Consider the following 17,219-nt stretch of genomic DNA (forward strand, 5'->3'; position numbering starts at 1 on the left):
GGCAGCTTTTGTTATTTCAGCTTTAGGGCTGGTGCGAATGATCCTTTAACCTGTCCGGTAACGGATCAACGCTTTATGCTAGAATACTTATTTTCAGTTAATTAATCATTAATTGGTTGTTCTCACAAGAACACAAGCATGCGACTATAGCGGGACCAGAGGTATAGACAAAACACGAGCATCGCTTGAAATTTCGCGCGTTATTAGCAGAGCACCGACCCAATGGACCATAATAAAGTTTTTTCCATCCATCCATCCATTAGCGGAGCACAGCCCTGTACGCGCAGACGCTGCGCATCTGATTGCCGCATCGCGAGAGCAATTTACTAAACGTCATTCGAAACACGCGTACAGCTTGTACTGCTTAATCGATACGCGCGAAACGGTGTTTAATGCGCACAAACACTACGCAAATCAACACCAAGGCGCAGACACAGTAAATGAACACCGCGCAAGAGACACAACAGCAACACCGACTATTATCATGCGGCGATAAAATAGCAATGGAAGCCGTAAAATAGCAGAGGTACTCACCAGTGAGCAAATGCAAAATGTGAAAAACGAATAAAAAAACAAAAAGAACCGAAAGCGTATGTCTACAAAGCACCCAACACGCACAGCCACAAACACATTCCGGTCATGCATGCAACCTAATGCATCATCAAAACAGAGTAGATAGGAAGAGAAACAAGTAAAAAGGAAGCCGTACCGATTATAAAATGCAAAGTACAAAGATAAGGGGGGGGGGGGGGGGGAAGAGACATACACACAGCGCATATTAGAAATAGCACCCGATAGGTACACATTCACAAACACATTCCGGTCTTGCAAACTAAAGCACTACCGAAACAGTGCGCTACGTATGATGCGACACAACGAATCTGCAAGTTGATACACAAACAAGCTCGGTGGGTTTTCGAGTCATTTCGCACGTCTTCGTTCTTCGCTGTGCTCCCTCAAGTGTTGCAGAATCAAGCGTCATTTCCTTCTTCTGATCATTCTCTCTCTTCGTCGGCTCGACTATAGCAACACAGCATGTGAGTAGTACATGCAACAACGGCTCACGAGCGGCAACTTCTGACCTTCGTTGTTCGCCTCTTGGGCGCTCGTAGTCTAGTCGTACTCACGTAATCCGTTTGCGTTATCGACTGAAAAGATTCCTCAACTCGGACTCTCCCTGGGAGTTCCTTAGGCCACCACTCTGCAACTCGGTTTTTACAAATATCTTCAAATACACCCGAGCGCCTCAAGCGACGGCCGCGGCGCGGCTCGTCATTGGCTGACAGTAGTCATGCGATTTTGAGAAAGGGAAAAGCTAGTCGCTACTTTCCTTTCGGCAACGTAACCATGGCAACGCACATTCTCTCTCTTCGCCAACTCTTTGATATGGCACGGCCGGTCTGAACGCGCGCGCGCGGACGTCGCGCGTCCAGACCGGCCGTGGATATGGAAAGTCAAAAACGACGCAGACGAAACCGTGCTCTTCGTATTTTTTTTTTTTTTTTTTTTTAGAGCTGAGGCCGAGTTCCTGGTGCATGTTTGTAACGGCTCTTTCGATGTATGCTGCTGAACGGACATTGAACAAAAGTGCGTTTGTTGTGTTGCGTCCGTGTGCGATGATAAGGAACACCACTAGGCTTCATTTTCGCCAGAAGCGTGCTTCTAGCGTTTTTTTTTCTTTTTTTTTAACATTATTATTTTTTTCTCAATTGGCGTTGATACTTTTGAAAGCGGTTAAAGAACAGAAACGTGGGCCAGTTGGTACAGGTTCATTTCAAAACAAGCGCCGGTGTTGGTCTGCTTTTATACGTCCCTCGTTTCGTGGCACTTTGTTCTGCAAATGTTTTGAAAGCCGCTTTTTGTACAGGCTGTTTCACACTTTGGGGAAAACTCGGAGCGCATTGCATCGCGATGCAGCGGGCGCTGGAGTCGGGTGCCGGGAGCTGCTCGCGCAGGCGCACACGCTCGAGGCGCGGAGTTTTGAACCGCGCGTTGTCTGCAACGGCGGAGCGCGCTTGCCGCATTGTCTAGGGAGCCTACATGCAAGCGCTGTTCTTGTATGTAGGCTCCCTAGCGTTGTCGAGAAGCATGCTACTGTTAAGGGCAGGGCACGGATTTTATCGTTACTGCGGGAACTGAGCCGATATTCTTTACTAAACGTTGTGGAACGCCAACCTCTGAGCCTTCATTGGCGATAATGCGGTTAACTCTACAAACTTCTTTTGACAGCATCCTTCGTTTGTTTTTTCGAAAGGCCGGGCTGCTGAGTGCGTGCACGTACATTTCCGCACTGTGTGTGCTACTGTAATACGCAGCGACAAGAAACAGACACGAAAACGCGCGCGGCGTGGGTGACTGTTGCAGGGGCACCGGCAACAGTCACCAACACCGCGCGCGTTCGGTGCGAACGCGGGCAAAACGCCGACGGCGTCGACAACAGTTCAGCGCGTTGCTGGTGCTGCTGCATGTCCAAGTTTATACAGCTGATAAAACTACTATCCTTACTCCGTATAGCTCTCTACTAATTTGCTATCGCAATTGATGATTTGCCTTTCGGGTGAAACTGCGACATTTTTTGTCGAAATTAGCGCCATAATAAAGCTTTCCGATTACAAAGAATTAACGGGCATATATTTTGAACTCGTTACATTTGATGCTAGCATGCTGCGTCTTCCGTATCACGAAAAAAAAAAGCATCACTTGATTTCCGAGCCAAAATAGGTAACCGAGCGAGCCGCAAAGTGCCAAAGAAACAGTGAAAATAGTCACAAGTAAATTTTCAACTACACGGACGTGCATATATTGCTTAAAATCTTAGAAAAACATTTTGCGCTTACCGCTGCTCTGTTCCTGCTCAATTTTCTCAGAAAGATCGAAGTTTGTTGTGTACGTCGATCGCTCACTTGGCACTATAGTGAACTAGAACACTTTCCTTGGCACCGTTGTTTCCTTTGTTTTTAAGGAAAATAATTTAATTTTGCCTTCGTTTATTGGTACGCAAGTTGCCGACAAGGCGGCGCTAGCATAAACTTGTGTAGCAGCCTGTAGGCAGCAGCTGAAAGAAACCGCGTGTTGCCCGCTCCTCTGGAGGGCTCGGCTATTATATAGGGATGGTTCATTAATTATACTTCACTGACGTATTTCCGTCACGGAAATACGTCAGCTTACAATGTGCACGAACATAATACTAAGAAAGAAACCAGAAGAAAAAGTTCCACAAACATGGAAAATTTGGAAATCGAACCCACGACCTCTCGGTCCGCGACGATAGATCGCCGAGCGTTTAACCCATTGCGCCACAAACGCATTTGCAGAGAGCTACACAGACGCGCCTTATATATCTAACACTCCTCCGTGTACCCGCGCTCTTGCTCGGGGCGGTGCCGCCGCCTACGAGCAGAAAAGAGAAGTACTGCATTATGACACTAACGCGCACCGACAGTGAACGCTTCGGTGGTCTCAGCACTACGACGCCTCGATGCCAGCATTCGAAGGGACGCTGGCATCAAGAATAAAGTCCCTAAAAAAACTAAAGTAGCGCCATTCGTGTCGCCCATGCAGGCTCCTCCTCTCCCGCGTGTCTTGCAGATTGTAAATGGAGCCAATTGAGGGGTGGCATGGCTGTTGGCCGAAAAGATGGGCTTGTTCAAATCTTTCCGCTAAACGGAATAGAGCGCTGCGGTCTAAAGCGATTCATTCGAAGAGTCTTCGAGAGATAAATACGGCAAGTATCATGCTTTGTAGACCAGTGAAATAATAAAAACGCTTGCACTGCAAAAAAACATCACCTCAAGCAAGCAATACTCGATGCGAGAGCCGACCGTTTGCTTGCGGACGCGCTCGGCGCTGACGCTCTCGATGGCAGCGCCACTATCGCCGTGTAAACTCGGCGGCGCTAAGAATCTGCAAGCATGACGCACTAGCTTTTCTGAAGGTAGTGAAGGCGCCATTTTGTCTGTCCACTGCGTTGTTTATTTTGGCACGCGATGCCGACCCGAAGAGCCGCGCGCCGCTTTCGCTTTCGCGTCCGTAGTTTCCTCCTGGACGCTGTAGGGGTGCTGCTGCATCTACTGAGAGAGGAGGCAGAGGCGAAGGGGTGCGGTTGGCGCTACTTATTTTTTTAGGGACTTTAATCAAGAAGCACTACCAACGCCACCTAGGTGGCGTTCACCGTACTCAGCACAGCGTTTTTCGATTGACGATTAATCATTCATCATTTAGCCTTTAATCGATTAATCGCTTTCCATGCAGGGCTTTTCATCGATTAAGTGATTAATCGAAGTGTTCGGCAGCGAACTTGAAAAGGTTGGAGCACGTCTACTTTTGTGGGACCCTCTTTTAATGTTTGAGAGTTGGAACGAAGTTTGTATAAAGTTTGATAAAGCATAATCTTCAGTTTGTTAAAGACTGGAGTTGCCAGTCGTGGCCATTGAAAAGATAAACAATATATGTTATAAAATGACACTTAGAGTAGAATTAAACGAGATACATGACACTATAGTGAATACTTGTACAGTACATTTAAACAAGAAAAAAGAAAAATGGCGAAACTGAAATGTGAAGTCAAGCTAAAATATGCAAAGGAGAAAATAAAGTTACTGGTTTAGGATTTTAATCCACTTGCTCTTTTCTACAGAGCGAAGGAACGTCGATTGGCTGGGATGTTTGGGTGAAACCGACACCTTCTTTGAATGGTCACACAACCAGCATTCGAGAACATGAACTCCATCGCTATGTCAAATACATGCTCCAAACCTGCGCGAATGCAGTGCCACGTCTTTAGTGGACTGGGAGTGGTACAACGATCGACGACTGGAGTTGCCAATAGTATGCCTAGAATTGGGAGGGCATTTCAAGCCTTCGGCTTCGGGCGCGTGTACGTTGCGGGGGAAGAGAGGGGAAGCGCTCGCTTCGGCATCACTCGGGACTCGGAAAGACAGTGGACAGTCGCTCTACCACAGCCGCACGGTCACTGCTCGTGCTCCGCCATTCCAGTACGATTTGAGAATTTTCGCGCCACCCCTGTCAAACTTTAGAAAACGGCTATTCGAACATGTCTAATGAAAGGTGAACATCGATGAACATCAATGGTTTTGCGCGATACCTTTCATTGATTAATCGTACATCTATATTACTACAGTGCCTAGAATAGTATATTCTAGGCACTGTAATATTACCAAGCCGAGCGGCCACCCTTCCTGAACGGCTCCTTTCTTCAGCTGCCGGCACGCGGCGACACAAGTTTATGCTGGCTAGAGTCACACACTGCCATGGCCGCTGGACTAAAAAAAAAAACCGAGAAAAAAAAAGACAAACCCAGAAAGAAAGAAAAAAGGAGGAACGATTTGCCGCGTGCATCGGAAACGGTGTCATCCCGCACCTTTTCTTCTTTTTCTTTTCTTTTTTATCCAGCGGCCGTACTACTGCAAGCTGCTGCTGCAAGCAACACCGTAAGTACACAGAAAGTTGTCCGCGAGCTCGTGTCCGCGAGCAAAGTCCGCGCGCAAGGAGAAAAGTGTGGAGAAAGTCACGTGGTATTTTGCGCTGTAGCTGCCATGTTGTCTTGACGCAATCGCGGTTTTGTTACGGTGGTGTGTGCTCATGTTTGTGCTACTCCGCAGGTCTCGCACCGTGGTAAAGGCATCGTGTGTGCAGGTTTGCGTTAGTCTCCGTGTTTTGTGCCGCTGTATTATCTAGACTGCGTTCTGTCCCGGCTGTTGCGGCCTGGTAGGACTCAATCAAAATACGTGAAGCAAGCGTTCGTACAAATGATGTACATCACCCCCTACACCACGGAGAAAGCACGATCTGGGAGTATTCTTCCCGTCGTCGATGGATTCATGCTAACGTGTCATCACAAACTGAAACCGCTGTTCTTCAGAATCTGTTCCGTAAACGCATTGCAAGTCTGTGACAGTTGTGCAGTTTTTGACAGCGCACGATGCAATTGTTGCACGCAAAACATCCATGCAAAAGGATGGGAAAGAAGCGGCTGCTGCGAGTAATTAAGGGACGAACCCCACTTACTGCAGAAGTCTTATCTGTGCGCCCGAGAGGCAGCAGGAAAGTGAAGGTTGGACGTTGCGGAGCAAGAGTGGAACAAGGCTCAACAGAAGAACGTGCGCCTGTGGGCGCGTCGAACGGCACAGCGCGGCGGCTACCACACAACTCTGTTTCCGTGAAGCCTCACTTACCGTGAGAAGAATACACATCGAGTCGCAGTCAGTGTATCTAAACGTGTTCTGTAATGCTGTCCTCTCTTCAGCGCGCTGTGGCTCATCACATCACCGCGCACCGCGGAGATGTGACCCAAAATTTGTTTAATAAAGCAAAATAATTCCCCAAGCGATGACCAGCGTATACGTGTTTGTTCTCGTCAACTACAGATGGCCTAGCCATAGGTCGATGTGTCTTGACGTATGTACGCGAAGTGTGCTGCCTGCCGATCATCGCATGTGTATTCTTGCAATGCAGTGAGAATGCATGCGCCGATTTATTTTCACGAAAGCCGGCTAGAATAGCGGGGACCGGCCTCACGGTCTGCTTTGCGGAGTTCACTATGTGCGCAATACTCGCACATAACTTTGGCACGGTATCGCGATGGTACACCGCGATTGGATCCGTTGGTCCGATCACTATATGTACGGCGCGCACAAGTGGTTGCACGCCGGAGGCAAGAAATGTAAATAAGAGGGAATGAATGAACGAATTCTTTTATTCAGAAAAGGGAGGACCGAAGGTCGCTGGTGGGGAGGAGGGATAAACAAGAGGGAAAGAACCAGCCCCGACAGGGTGGCAGAGTAAAGCCAATTATCGACGTCATGGAGGCTTCAGAAGAGCGACGTCAGGGCCTGTCCATTTTAACGCGACCCCGTCTCCCAGAAAATCCGGTGTCGGCGTTGGCGCCCCATGAGCGAAAATTCCTTATATATATATGTATATGCGTACACCACGCCTTGCTATATGACATGCGGTATATGCGGGTTATATTACCATCGCACTCTATAGCTAAAGTTGGTCATACCTTGTCTTACATTTTTGACAAAGTTATTCCTCGGAATTTTGAGAATGACAGCCCACAAACAAATGTCATGAAACACAACACCGACAGCGCATGCCTTTTATGTTAAATCTTCCCAGACTGAAATATTAAAAGTGCGAAACAACAAGAGAAACCTGAAAGTGATGTAATTTTTTTTGAGCGGCTTCGCACTACCTCCGGGATCGGCCCACACAAGAGACCGCGTTTCTACCAGAAATCTCGCCTTCGTGCATAGCGTTCGCCTCCGGCGTTTCCGGCATACATTACGGTTGCATAAGCTGCAGTTGCCGAGAAGCGTGAGAAGCAGTCAGGGATATTTCAGTGCTATCGCATCCTCGAATTTTTTCCCTTCCTCCATGGTTTCAATCGTTTAAAAGGTGCAAACAGACACGAACGACGCAGTGGCGCACCGACGGGAGGGGGGGGGGAGGAGGTTCGGGGGTTGTAAACCCCCCCCCCCCCCTGAAGCTGTGTTAACCCCCCCCCCCCCTTTTTAAGTACTGCAACTAAGATGTAAGACGCGCAATCGTCTGCAGACTCGCAAACTTGCACAAAAAGCGCATTTTTTGACAATTTCCCGTGAAGAAATTGAAATTAGTGCTGTTCAGATGGTATTGGCAAACTAAGGCAAACTGGCAACCCCCCCCCCCCCCCCCCCCCTCCTGGCAGAGATCCTGGGTGCGCTACTGGAACGAAGAGTGCATGCTGCCTGAAGCCATGCCAATCCAAGACAGTGACGGTGGCGAGCCGCCTGTGTGTTACCCACGATGTAGTGTTACCAATAGTTAACAACTTACCATAGGCTGGGCCTTCTTCTTCCTTCGATATAGACAACCAATCTCAAGAAGCCCGCATAGATAACGCCCCAACTCTGCTGGCGAGATGCGATGAAATATAGCGAAAGCCTTCTTTCACTTCCAGCGAAAGGGGCGAACTGGTTAGAAACGGCTGCCCGTTTCGTATAGGTGTAACGTATCGGCCCCACACGTGAACACCACGTCAGAGCGCGCGGCAGATTTTAATGCTCGCACTCTGCAGGCAGAGCTACGGCAGCGCAGCCGAAAAAGTGTGCATCGATTAAAAACTACCGGGAGCCAAACATTCTTGGCCATTACGCCGTGTCTCGGAAGTCATGCTGGGCTGTTATGGCGAGGGAAAAAGCGAGAATGGCTTCACGGTGAGTTCACTATACGAAGGATGGCTGCATTACGCAGTGCTCTCTCCTATTTTTTATTTTCTTCCTCCACGGATTTTCCTCTGTTCTGACGTCAGGGTGATGTCTATGACACCAAGTCAGGCACCTCGAGATAACCTTATTAAATTATTATCAAAGTAATATATCTTATAAGTGTCCCACAACCTCGTACTTGCGAAATGTTGCCTTTTTACGTGCGGGAAGTGCCCGTGGTAGTGTTTGTGTACAACTTCGAAAGTATGTGTCAGCACTCCTTCAAGAAAACAAACGAAGAAGCTCCCATGAAAATGCCAACAGGTAACTCGTATAAAATGCAATCAAAACACAGACACTCAATGCATTAAAACTTTATTCTCTGTGTTAACAGAAATTAATGTTCAGGTCGTCACTGAGAACCTGTGCGTAGTTGCACTCCAACTTCAAAGTTGGTTTGGCATCGAACATCAAAAAAAAAAAAAAGGGAGGAGAGAGAGAACAAAGACACACTCCTACAATCACGAGTCTTTTAAATATCAGATGAGGCATTCTCTCCGCCACAAGGACAAAATGCCACACGATAAAACTAGCAGGTCCCCGAAAGAGATTGTAATGATTGTTGAAAAAAAAAAAACATAAAAATCGTGAAAAAGAAGACGAAAATCTCATGCCAGTCTGCCCAGAAAGGAGGAGCTCATTACGAAGACAAAAAATTGCTCAAGTTCCGCTATCCGTCGGGCAACAACCACCTCGAGAAATGACCGCGCCTGCAACGGACTGCGTTTATTTCATGGCCAAAATGGCCGTTCATCTTAAGAGAGCGTTCCCTTGTATTAACAAACAATAAATAACAAGTGTAGACGAATGATTATTTGTTCGATGCGAACTAGTTAAGAGTAACAAGGAGAACGAAAGAAAATCGTAAGGCTATTTGTAAACCATGCATAGCCAAATATTTTACCATGATCCAACAAAACGGGCACGTTTCGCAACGCGAGCCTCACAAATTGACTACGGGTTAATCGTTACACTAATTTCTTGCGCGTCCCGTTTCTTTCAGATGATTTCACGGCAAGTGCAGCAGTACGAGAATGCCAATTTCGTCATCTCTTCGCTTTTTCGAAACAAGATCACCGCGGAACAACTCTGCATCGTTTGTACACGAGAGCTGGTACGCTATTAAACGAAGTCAAATAAGAATGAAATTTATATGATATAGAGATCTTCTCAACGCCCACTCGGCTTTACGTGGATGAAGTGTACATGTGTCGAGCAAACGAGATTTTCAATTCATTCCCAAGAGAATAATTACAGTGCTGTCTTCCCACGTGTGTAGCCAAGCCAATTCACAACATATAGTAACGACTACGCAATCGAGAATTATTTTTCAAAAAACTTAATCAATCTGCATGTTACTTTGTCTACACGGCTAGCGCCTTCACCAAATAACGACATTATCTAACAAAAAAAAGATGTGAGAAAAAAAAAACAATTCAGTCAGAGGCGCGGGCATTTTCTCGATTCGTGGGCCCGAATCCAAACTAGAAAGAGCTCTCACTTTTCAGCGGTCAGCAATGGACACACCTACATTAAAGTACGCCGAGACCACATTCAGTCGCACTTCTCACGCGGTCTGGCGACAGAGTACAGAAAAAGGGTAGGCGCGACAGTGCGCCCTACGACAAAGTTCGTGCAATTAACCCAGGACCACTACCCTATCATCGTGAACACCGTACCGCATATGAACAAGACAGAGAAATCAAACCACACGAGGCGAACGCCACGGTTATTCATAGTCTGCCGTTGCGATTGCATTGTATCGCTGTTCAGGATCCAACGATTACGCAGCAATAAAGACCACTCGGTCGGTTCCGCTACACATGGAAGCTCTGCGTGTGCGTTTGATAGTTGTTCTCACAGTGTTGCTTGATCACGTTTAACGCTCTTGCAATATCGGGGGAGTCTGTAAGGCGCTCGCCTACAGTTTTGACCATAACACCGTGCCTTAGTTAATTAGCTCGGCTGGAAGGACACCGCATACCTTGGTGGTGGCTCTATGAACTCCCACATTCAAATGGACATTGCATCAGTGTGTCACCGCTTTCGTAGTCGACATGCATTCAGGGTTTGGGAATTGCTTTGTGCAGCCATTGCCGCTGCTACAAGCACAGGTTCACGCCGTGATTCTGAAAGTGCGGCATCGCAAATGCTCTCTTCGCATCCACACATTAGGCAGTCAACGTTGGGATCATCACCGTAGGGCCCTTTTTCGAGAAAGCACTTCATGCTGGCCACAAGACGGCCTTGATTTAGAGGGATCACGAAGTCACTTAGAAATCTTTCCTTGCCATATGGCTTTTGTGTATGGCTGCACATACTGCACCTTCTTGTAGCCAGGCTCACGAGGATCTACATAAATACTTGGTCAATCAAGAATGCACAAGCCATTGAGCATGAGTTACCGGAAGATCAATAGATACCCCGAGTTCAGAAACCCTTAAAGCATGAGCATAATTCTGCCTAAATCTCTGGAGCATCGGGGAAGTATTGTTATGCCTACAGTTCCCCAGATACTTTTGACAAGCATTGAATGTCACGCATGTCTTCAATATCCAAAAGCCTATGAAAGCTGTAGGCGGGCATACCTCTACTGAGATGTTTCCAATGTAGTGCCGACTATTAATTCCATAGAAATTCTGTGCTATTCCTAAGGAATCGATAATGATTCCTTATATATCCTGCACCATTTCGGCAAGAATACTGCGGATAACTTATGAAACCAATGGATTGCAGATGAAGTGTTGAGAATGTTTGTGTAAACATGTGACTGCTTGTATTCAATTCTCAGAGAAAAATTAGTCAACTGTACATGCAAATACTAGGGTACCTAGCTGCTCTGCACTACTTAAACTAAATCTGCTGTTTGAGCTTAACTATTAAGAAAAGCAATGCACACAATGCCAAACAGCCAAGACACATATACATATTTTCTGACTATTTGTGGCAGAAGCAGAGCTAGATTATTGAGCATATAATCACAGCAACGGTCAGAAATGAATAACCATGGCGCTGCTCAGGAAATGGCAGAAAGAAATAAAAAACCAGTTTCTAAGAAGGAACAGAAATCAGAAGAGATCTCAATACTGTACACATACAAAAGGCAGTCAGTATCCAAGAAGCAGAACGGTTCTGCATTCCACCACAGGCCGTTCACAGGAGTCCAGCAGTTCAGTGAGAAACAAACCAAACATTGAAAACTCTCTCGTGACAAAAAAATGAAGACAGCCTTGTGCTGTCACAATCAGAGGCATTGTTTTGGCCCATAGTGTGCGACCTTTATTAAACCTTATTCTTATTTATCTTTGTAAAAATATGTCGCTGGTAATTCACCGCAGTTACAGGCGAAATTTGCATATATGAAGTATGTATATATGTACACGATATTTACACATGCAAGAGAGCGATAACTATACAGGGAGCTGTGAAATCCCGGCAAGCAGCTCACACCAAGAAAATCAGGATTTGAAGTGTGCATAACTTGCATCTCACTCGGTACAATTCGTTTCGTACCTATGTTCATCTGTGCAGCCAGCGGCTAATTGACTCAAACCTTCTCTCCTCAACCGGTTATTGTTGATACGTCACAATGCACGCATGTTGCAATGCAGGTGCAAGATGGGGCAAAAGTGAGATCACAAATGGTGCTTCGATCTGGAGGTGTTTTCTAAGAGCAGAGGCATCTGCAGAGGGTATAAGCCAACACTCTGAGTAGTTTATGAAATTCAGCATTTCCCTAATGAGTACAAATTTACAAATTCCAGACCATGCAGCTGAAACTTGGTACATGTTCCATTTCTGCGAAAGATCATTAAGTTATCGTAGTGTGAATAAGATTTACTTTTCTAGTATGGATTACTTTCTTGCTCTTAGACTGCCAGTACCCCGTGGGCACACAATCCCATGCTTAATTCATGAGCTTCTCCTTCTATCAGCGCATGCACTTGTGTAAGTTGCTGGGTCTGTTTAAACAGCAGTCACTACAGCATGTTCTGACATGTCTCTGCACACAATGAAAATATATGGTATGTCTGCCAAGAAAGTGCAATACAGAAAGTAACAAAAAAATTACCTTTTAAATTTCAACAATATTAAAACAAAATCTTTGTTCTTGGTAAGGCAACAAACAACATCTAGATTAACTATATATATGATCAAAGATATTGCAAAGCAAGGTACTGCCACCTTGTTGAAATGATAGCCAGCACAACTTGCATAAAAACTGAAGCAATGTGAATGATCTATTAGATCTACCACTGAGTATAGATGCCGTGGGCCAATGCATTACAGCAATTGCGAAACACTGACACATACATCATGTACTTTAACAGCTGATTCTGCAAAATGAAAATAAGGACTCTGTATAATTTCTTAACAAGAACCATAGTACTTAACCTTAACCTTAAGGGCATTTGTGTCAGCGTTCATCAAAGAACCTCAGTAAAATGCACTGAAAAGACATGGAACTGATACTGAAAAGCAACTATGAGCAACACAAGAACAAGTTAAGAGCAGGAGCCAATGTTTTGACAAGTGGACTTGTCTTTTTCTAGCCTTGAAAAAGACAAGTCCACTTGTCAAAACATTGGCTCCTGCTCTCACCTTGTTCTTGTGTTGCGCATCGTCTTCAGTTTCCAACTCCTGCATTTCCCGTGTTTCCCCTGAAAACCATCTAGAATTACATTTCCTTTTGCATTTCTATTTCCTTGAGCTTGTTATAACTGACACCTCAGTTAGTAAAGCAATCATTAAATATACAAACTACTTTGCTTTCTTGCTCTTAGTAACACCCTGTGCAAAGACAAGGCTAAAAAAAGAAACAGGAAGATAACCTCCTTCTGACAGGGCTATGTTAATGATGATGCAACAATGCCAGAGCTTCAGTCAATGTATATTTACCAATAGAACATTGATACCAAAGGAAAAGCGTGTATTAAAGGTATAGAACAAAAAGCGTGGGCAGAAGTTTTACCAGTGGTGCAACCAAGGTTCTTAAAAGAAAATGTAGCAATGTTTGCTAGATTAAGTAACTCAACCATATATGCAATATGTTGAGAAATTGTCTTCCAACTTAGTGCAATGCTGAACGACATCTTATACAATTATTCAGCGCTCAACAAACTTGTTCACATAGTAAGATCTGTCATGGCTGGCCCATTATTTGACATAGTGGCATGTTTTTTCTTGGCAGTGCAAAACTTGCAATATGATGAATGCCTACTTGATTGAGATATTAAAAGAGTGCAGAGTGTAAAGCTAAGCATTAATCTTTATTTCGTATTGTGTTTCCTCTGTGATGATGAAATTCATACGATGTGCAACAAGTGAATCTTGATCTCATGGTCTAAGGCAGTGATCCAAAGTCAGCACTGCTTGCTTCAAAGTGCTGCCCTCCTCAAAACGTGACAGACTAAAGCATATAAAAATGTTTTATGGATGTTAAATGATTATCAAACTTCCGGCCCATCTTGCACCTCAAGTAAGGCATACCAACATCTGAACACAATAGAACAGGCACCAGGAGAAAACAAGGAACAGTACAATGTAACTCAGGAACATCAAGCTGTAGTTGTCATTCATAGGTTGTTTAAAACATGCTGCCAAACAGTTCATCATCTAAGCACAACACTGACAGTGTCTACATTTTGGCTCAAGCCCACAATTGTTCTTTTGCTAGACATGCTTTCTTCCTGGGCCTTTACAAAGCTTTGCAACACAGAATACTGACAAACGCTTATTAACATCTTCGAGTAGACAAACCAAGAGCAGTCTCTCAACTTACACTCCCTTTGGCACAAAATATTCTGTTTTGCGAAGTGGCCTGAAAAATGGAATTATTGCTTCGATCAGCAGGCATCTGGGCTGTAATTTGACTGCAGACTAGCAGCTCACTGCAACAAGCATAGTTAAGAAACCTGAGCTTGACACAGAGTAAGCACAAAGAGGCCATCAGGAGTACCACGCTTAGTCAAAACATACCACAAGGCACATGACATAGGTGTGAAAGATGAGGTACCACGAATACAGACTGCCATGCTGTGCTTTATTCTACAAGAAATACAAGCTTTACCTACCAGGCATTCCTTTCACAAACTTTTTTTTAGTTACAAAGCAATCGCTTTAAAAGTCAGGGAGCAGAATCGGATTGTCGGTACCTACAAGGCACACAGAAATCATATACTGTAACCAGATCTAGCAAAATTAAAATGTTAAAGTAGTTACTGTGTGTAACAAAATGTGGTTACAGTTACTTCCTCTATATCAGCATTACGCATCTGAAATCAGTATTATGGTCATAAACTGTGAGTGAAGTAAAAAATATTTTCCACGCAGAAAATAAACAGATATATCAGAGCCTTACAGAAACTTAGAATTTCAAGGAATGGCTTTTTGCTACGACAGAATCTTGTCATTGCTATAAATGAAAAAATATTTTAGTGCACTGTGTTACGTTTATGTGTCTCACAGCTGAAAATTCATGTACGGATGTCTGAAAAGGCAATAAGAAATGTCACACCGCACTTTCTATATTTGCAGTCTGCAACCGTGGTGCCCTTATTCCGCAACCTTTATGTCAATATGTCACGGCTACTGTCAAGCATGCGACAGCCCTTAAATGCCTGCCAGCCAAAAGCCTGAAACCAAGACTGTCGACTGGCGTCCTAACAACGCCCTCGAGACCTGCAAGACGTGATGACGCATGCAAAGCAGCCAATGGCGAAAACCGCCCGCGGTGTTCAGCCAGTAGGTCGTTGCCATGCTAGAGTCCACTGGGTCTGCCACTAATGTATACCACAGCATGTACACCTTCTCCAGGAAGGCCCTTCGTCACATTGTCCTCGGACAGGTAGACCCACAGTGCTGATGGCCTGAATGAAGATGTGATGAAACAGAAACACGATAATACACAGATGGTCCATGCACATGCTGGCGTTGCGTCACTCGTCCACCTGCACGATGTGCACCACGTGTGTCCGTGGCTCGGAGGACGGCTTGCCGTCGGCTCCCGCCTTGACGGCATCGTGGCCGCTGCCCACTTGCAGAGCCTCGCCCCAGAGCTGGGTGATCTTGTCGACCGGGTTGCGGCACCCTTTGCAGCGACACGTCTTGCAGCTGGCGCCGGCCACGTAGCAAGGACACCGCTGGCCGCAGCACGTCAGCTTGCCCGGATTCAGGCTCGCCGCGCCACATCGACAGCCCCTGCGTGCCGCCGATGTCACTGGCCGCTGGTAATGCAGCACGGTGGTTGGCGTCGGGGGTGCCGCTGCCGAAGGGCTGCCGCACTCTGATGCTGACGTCGAATCTGAACCGGATCGGCTGATCTCCAGTACTGTGAAAGAACGAGCGCAACAACATGCGTTAAAGGCCAATTGCAACGAAATTCGACATTTTCTAAATTTGTGTTAGATCAGTAGTATTGGCTATTGAAGCAATATTGAGAAAGCTGCAGGGCTGCTAATTGCATACGTTTTTTATTAGCAACCCTTAAATAGCAGCTAGTGATAACGATTTGTAATGGCATCCCTTTTGAAAGGGGGCGGCGAGAAATGGCCACCTAGCCTGTTCGAGGTAATCAGGTTTTGCTATCTGTTGCAGTCTGGCATTACCTATCTCCACTTTACATGATTTCTCTTCTTTAAAACATTTATCTACATATTGTACAGTTACCTAAGCCTGTGAGGACCTCGACTCCATCTCTTCCCTGCTTTTCCCCCCCCCCTACACTAAACGTCGCCTCTTGTATGCTGATTCGATCACTGACCAAATAAGGCTCCCACCATCAATCCATATTACTTTAAAAAAAGAAGAAAAAAACATATACAGAGACACAAATTTGCGATTGCTCGAATTACCTGGATGACTGATCTAAATTTTAGCTTTGCGTGATAGGTCATACGTCATGCCACCGTGCGTTAGGTCGTCTGCACTAGCCAAGGAGGTTTAAAAAAAAGTTGTGGAGTGGCAATGCTGCTTCGAAAGTGAAGCCAGGCCACCGCCATCTTACTCGGGGCACGAAGAGACATCAGGGAATAGTGGAATATAGGAAACGCCTTCTTTACGCCTCCTTCATGTTGAAGATGGGCAATGTTGCTCTAAAGATCCTATTGAATGTACACCTTTGTTTCACAGATTTTAGGAGGAAACCTGAATGCCGTGGTAGATTTTTTGAGAGTTCTTGATATGAACTCTCAGCCAAATGTAATATTTTAGCTCGAAACAGCGACCTTTTATTTTACAATTACCCTAGCGTTTACATTCGCCCAACAGAAGCACTTAAGGTGTGCTCGGACTGCAGCCTGCGCGGCACTCTTTCAGAGTTGAAGTCAGGGCAAGCACTGGCTTCACTCCTGCTGGTAAACAGTAGCGGGCGCCGCCACTCCAGATTATTTTTTTAAACATCCTCGGCACTAGCACCGCCTCTGCACGGCACAGCGGTAGACTGCGGTGCGGCCGAGCGCGGCCGTGCGGGCCCTACCTTGAAAGCGATCTACGATGGGAACAGAGCGCGCCAAGTGCTGATAGCTTCGTGTGCGCTGTGTTCTCACCGCTTAGTTCGCGTTGAAGCGTGAGGCAGCCCGAAGTCAATTCGCTCGCTGCTCTTGCCGCGCGTCCTTACGCCAGCAGTTTTGTGAGCGAGTGTCCGCGGTCATCGAGTGAGATGTGCTCATGTTTGCTTGCGCGCGCCTGACGCCATGCTTGTTAATTTAGTTAGTAAGCAAATGTTTACAAGTTTATGCGGCCGATAAAGCTACTATGCTTCATAGTATAGCTGATTAATAATTTGCTATCGAAATCAATGCTTTGCCTTTAGGGCGAAACTTCGACATTTTGACAGTGTTTCAAACTGCTGAAATATCGATAGACGCAATTGTTTTCTTTTTAGAGCCGCTATATCAGCGCAAAAAGCAAAGAAAAATCACATTCTAGCTTGACAGAAATCTGCCTCAC

At 45.7% G+C, this 17,219-nt stretch overlaps 1 protein-coding gene across 1 annotated transcript in view; it reads right to left on the reverse strand.

The window, feature by feature from the left end:
• Positions 1-8,313: 8,313 nt before the first annotated feature.
• LOC119441713 (E3 ubiquitin-protein ligase MSL2) overlaps positions 8,314-17,219 on the reverse strand; it is a 32,786-nt gene continuing 23,880 nt past the window's right edge. Inside the window, exon 2 of the mRNA XM_037706307.2 lies at positions 8,314-15,600. Within this exon, the coding sequence (XP_037562235.1) occupies positions 15,209-15,600 (392 nt within the window). The 3' untranslated portion in view covers positions 8,314-15,208. The remainder of the gene's footprint in view (positions 15,601-17,219) is intronic.

Source organism: Dermacentor silvarum, chromosome 2, assembly GCF_013339745.2.
Source record: "Dermacentor silvarum isolate Dsil-2018 chromosome 2, BIME_Dsil_1.4, whole genome shotgun sequence".
NCBI classification, from domain to species: Eukaryota; Metazoa; Arthropoda; class Arachnida; order Ixodida; family Ixodidae; genus Dermacentor; species Dermacentor silvarum.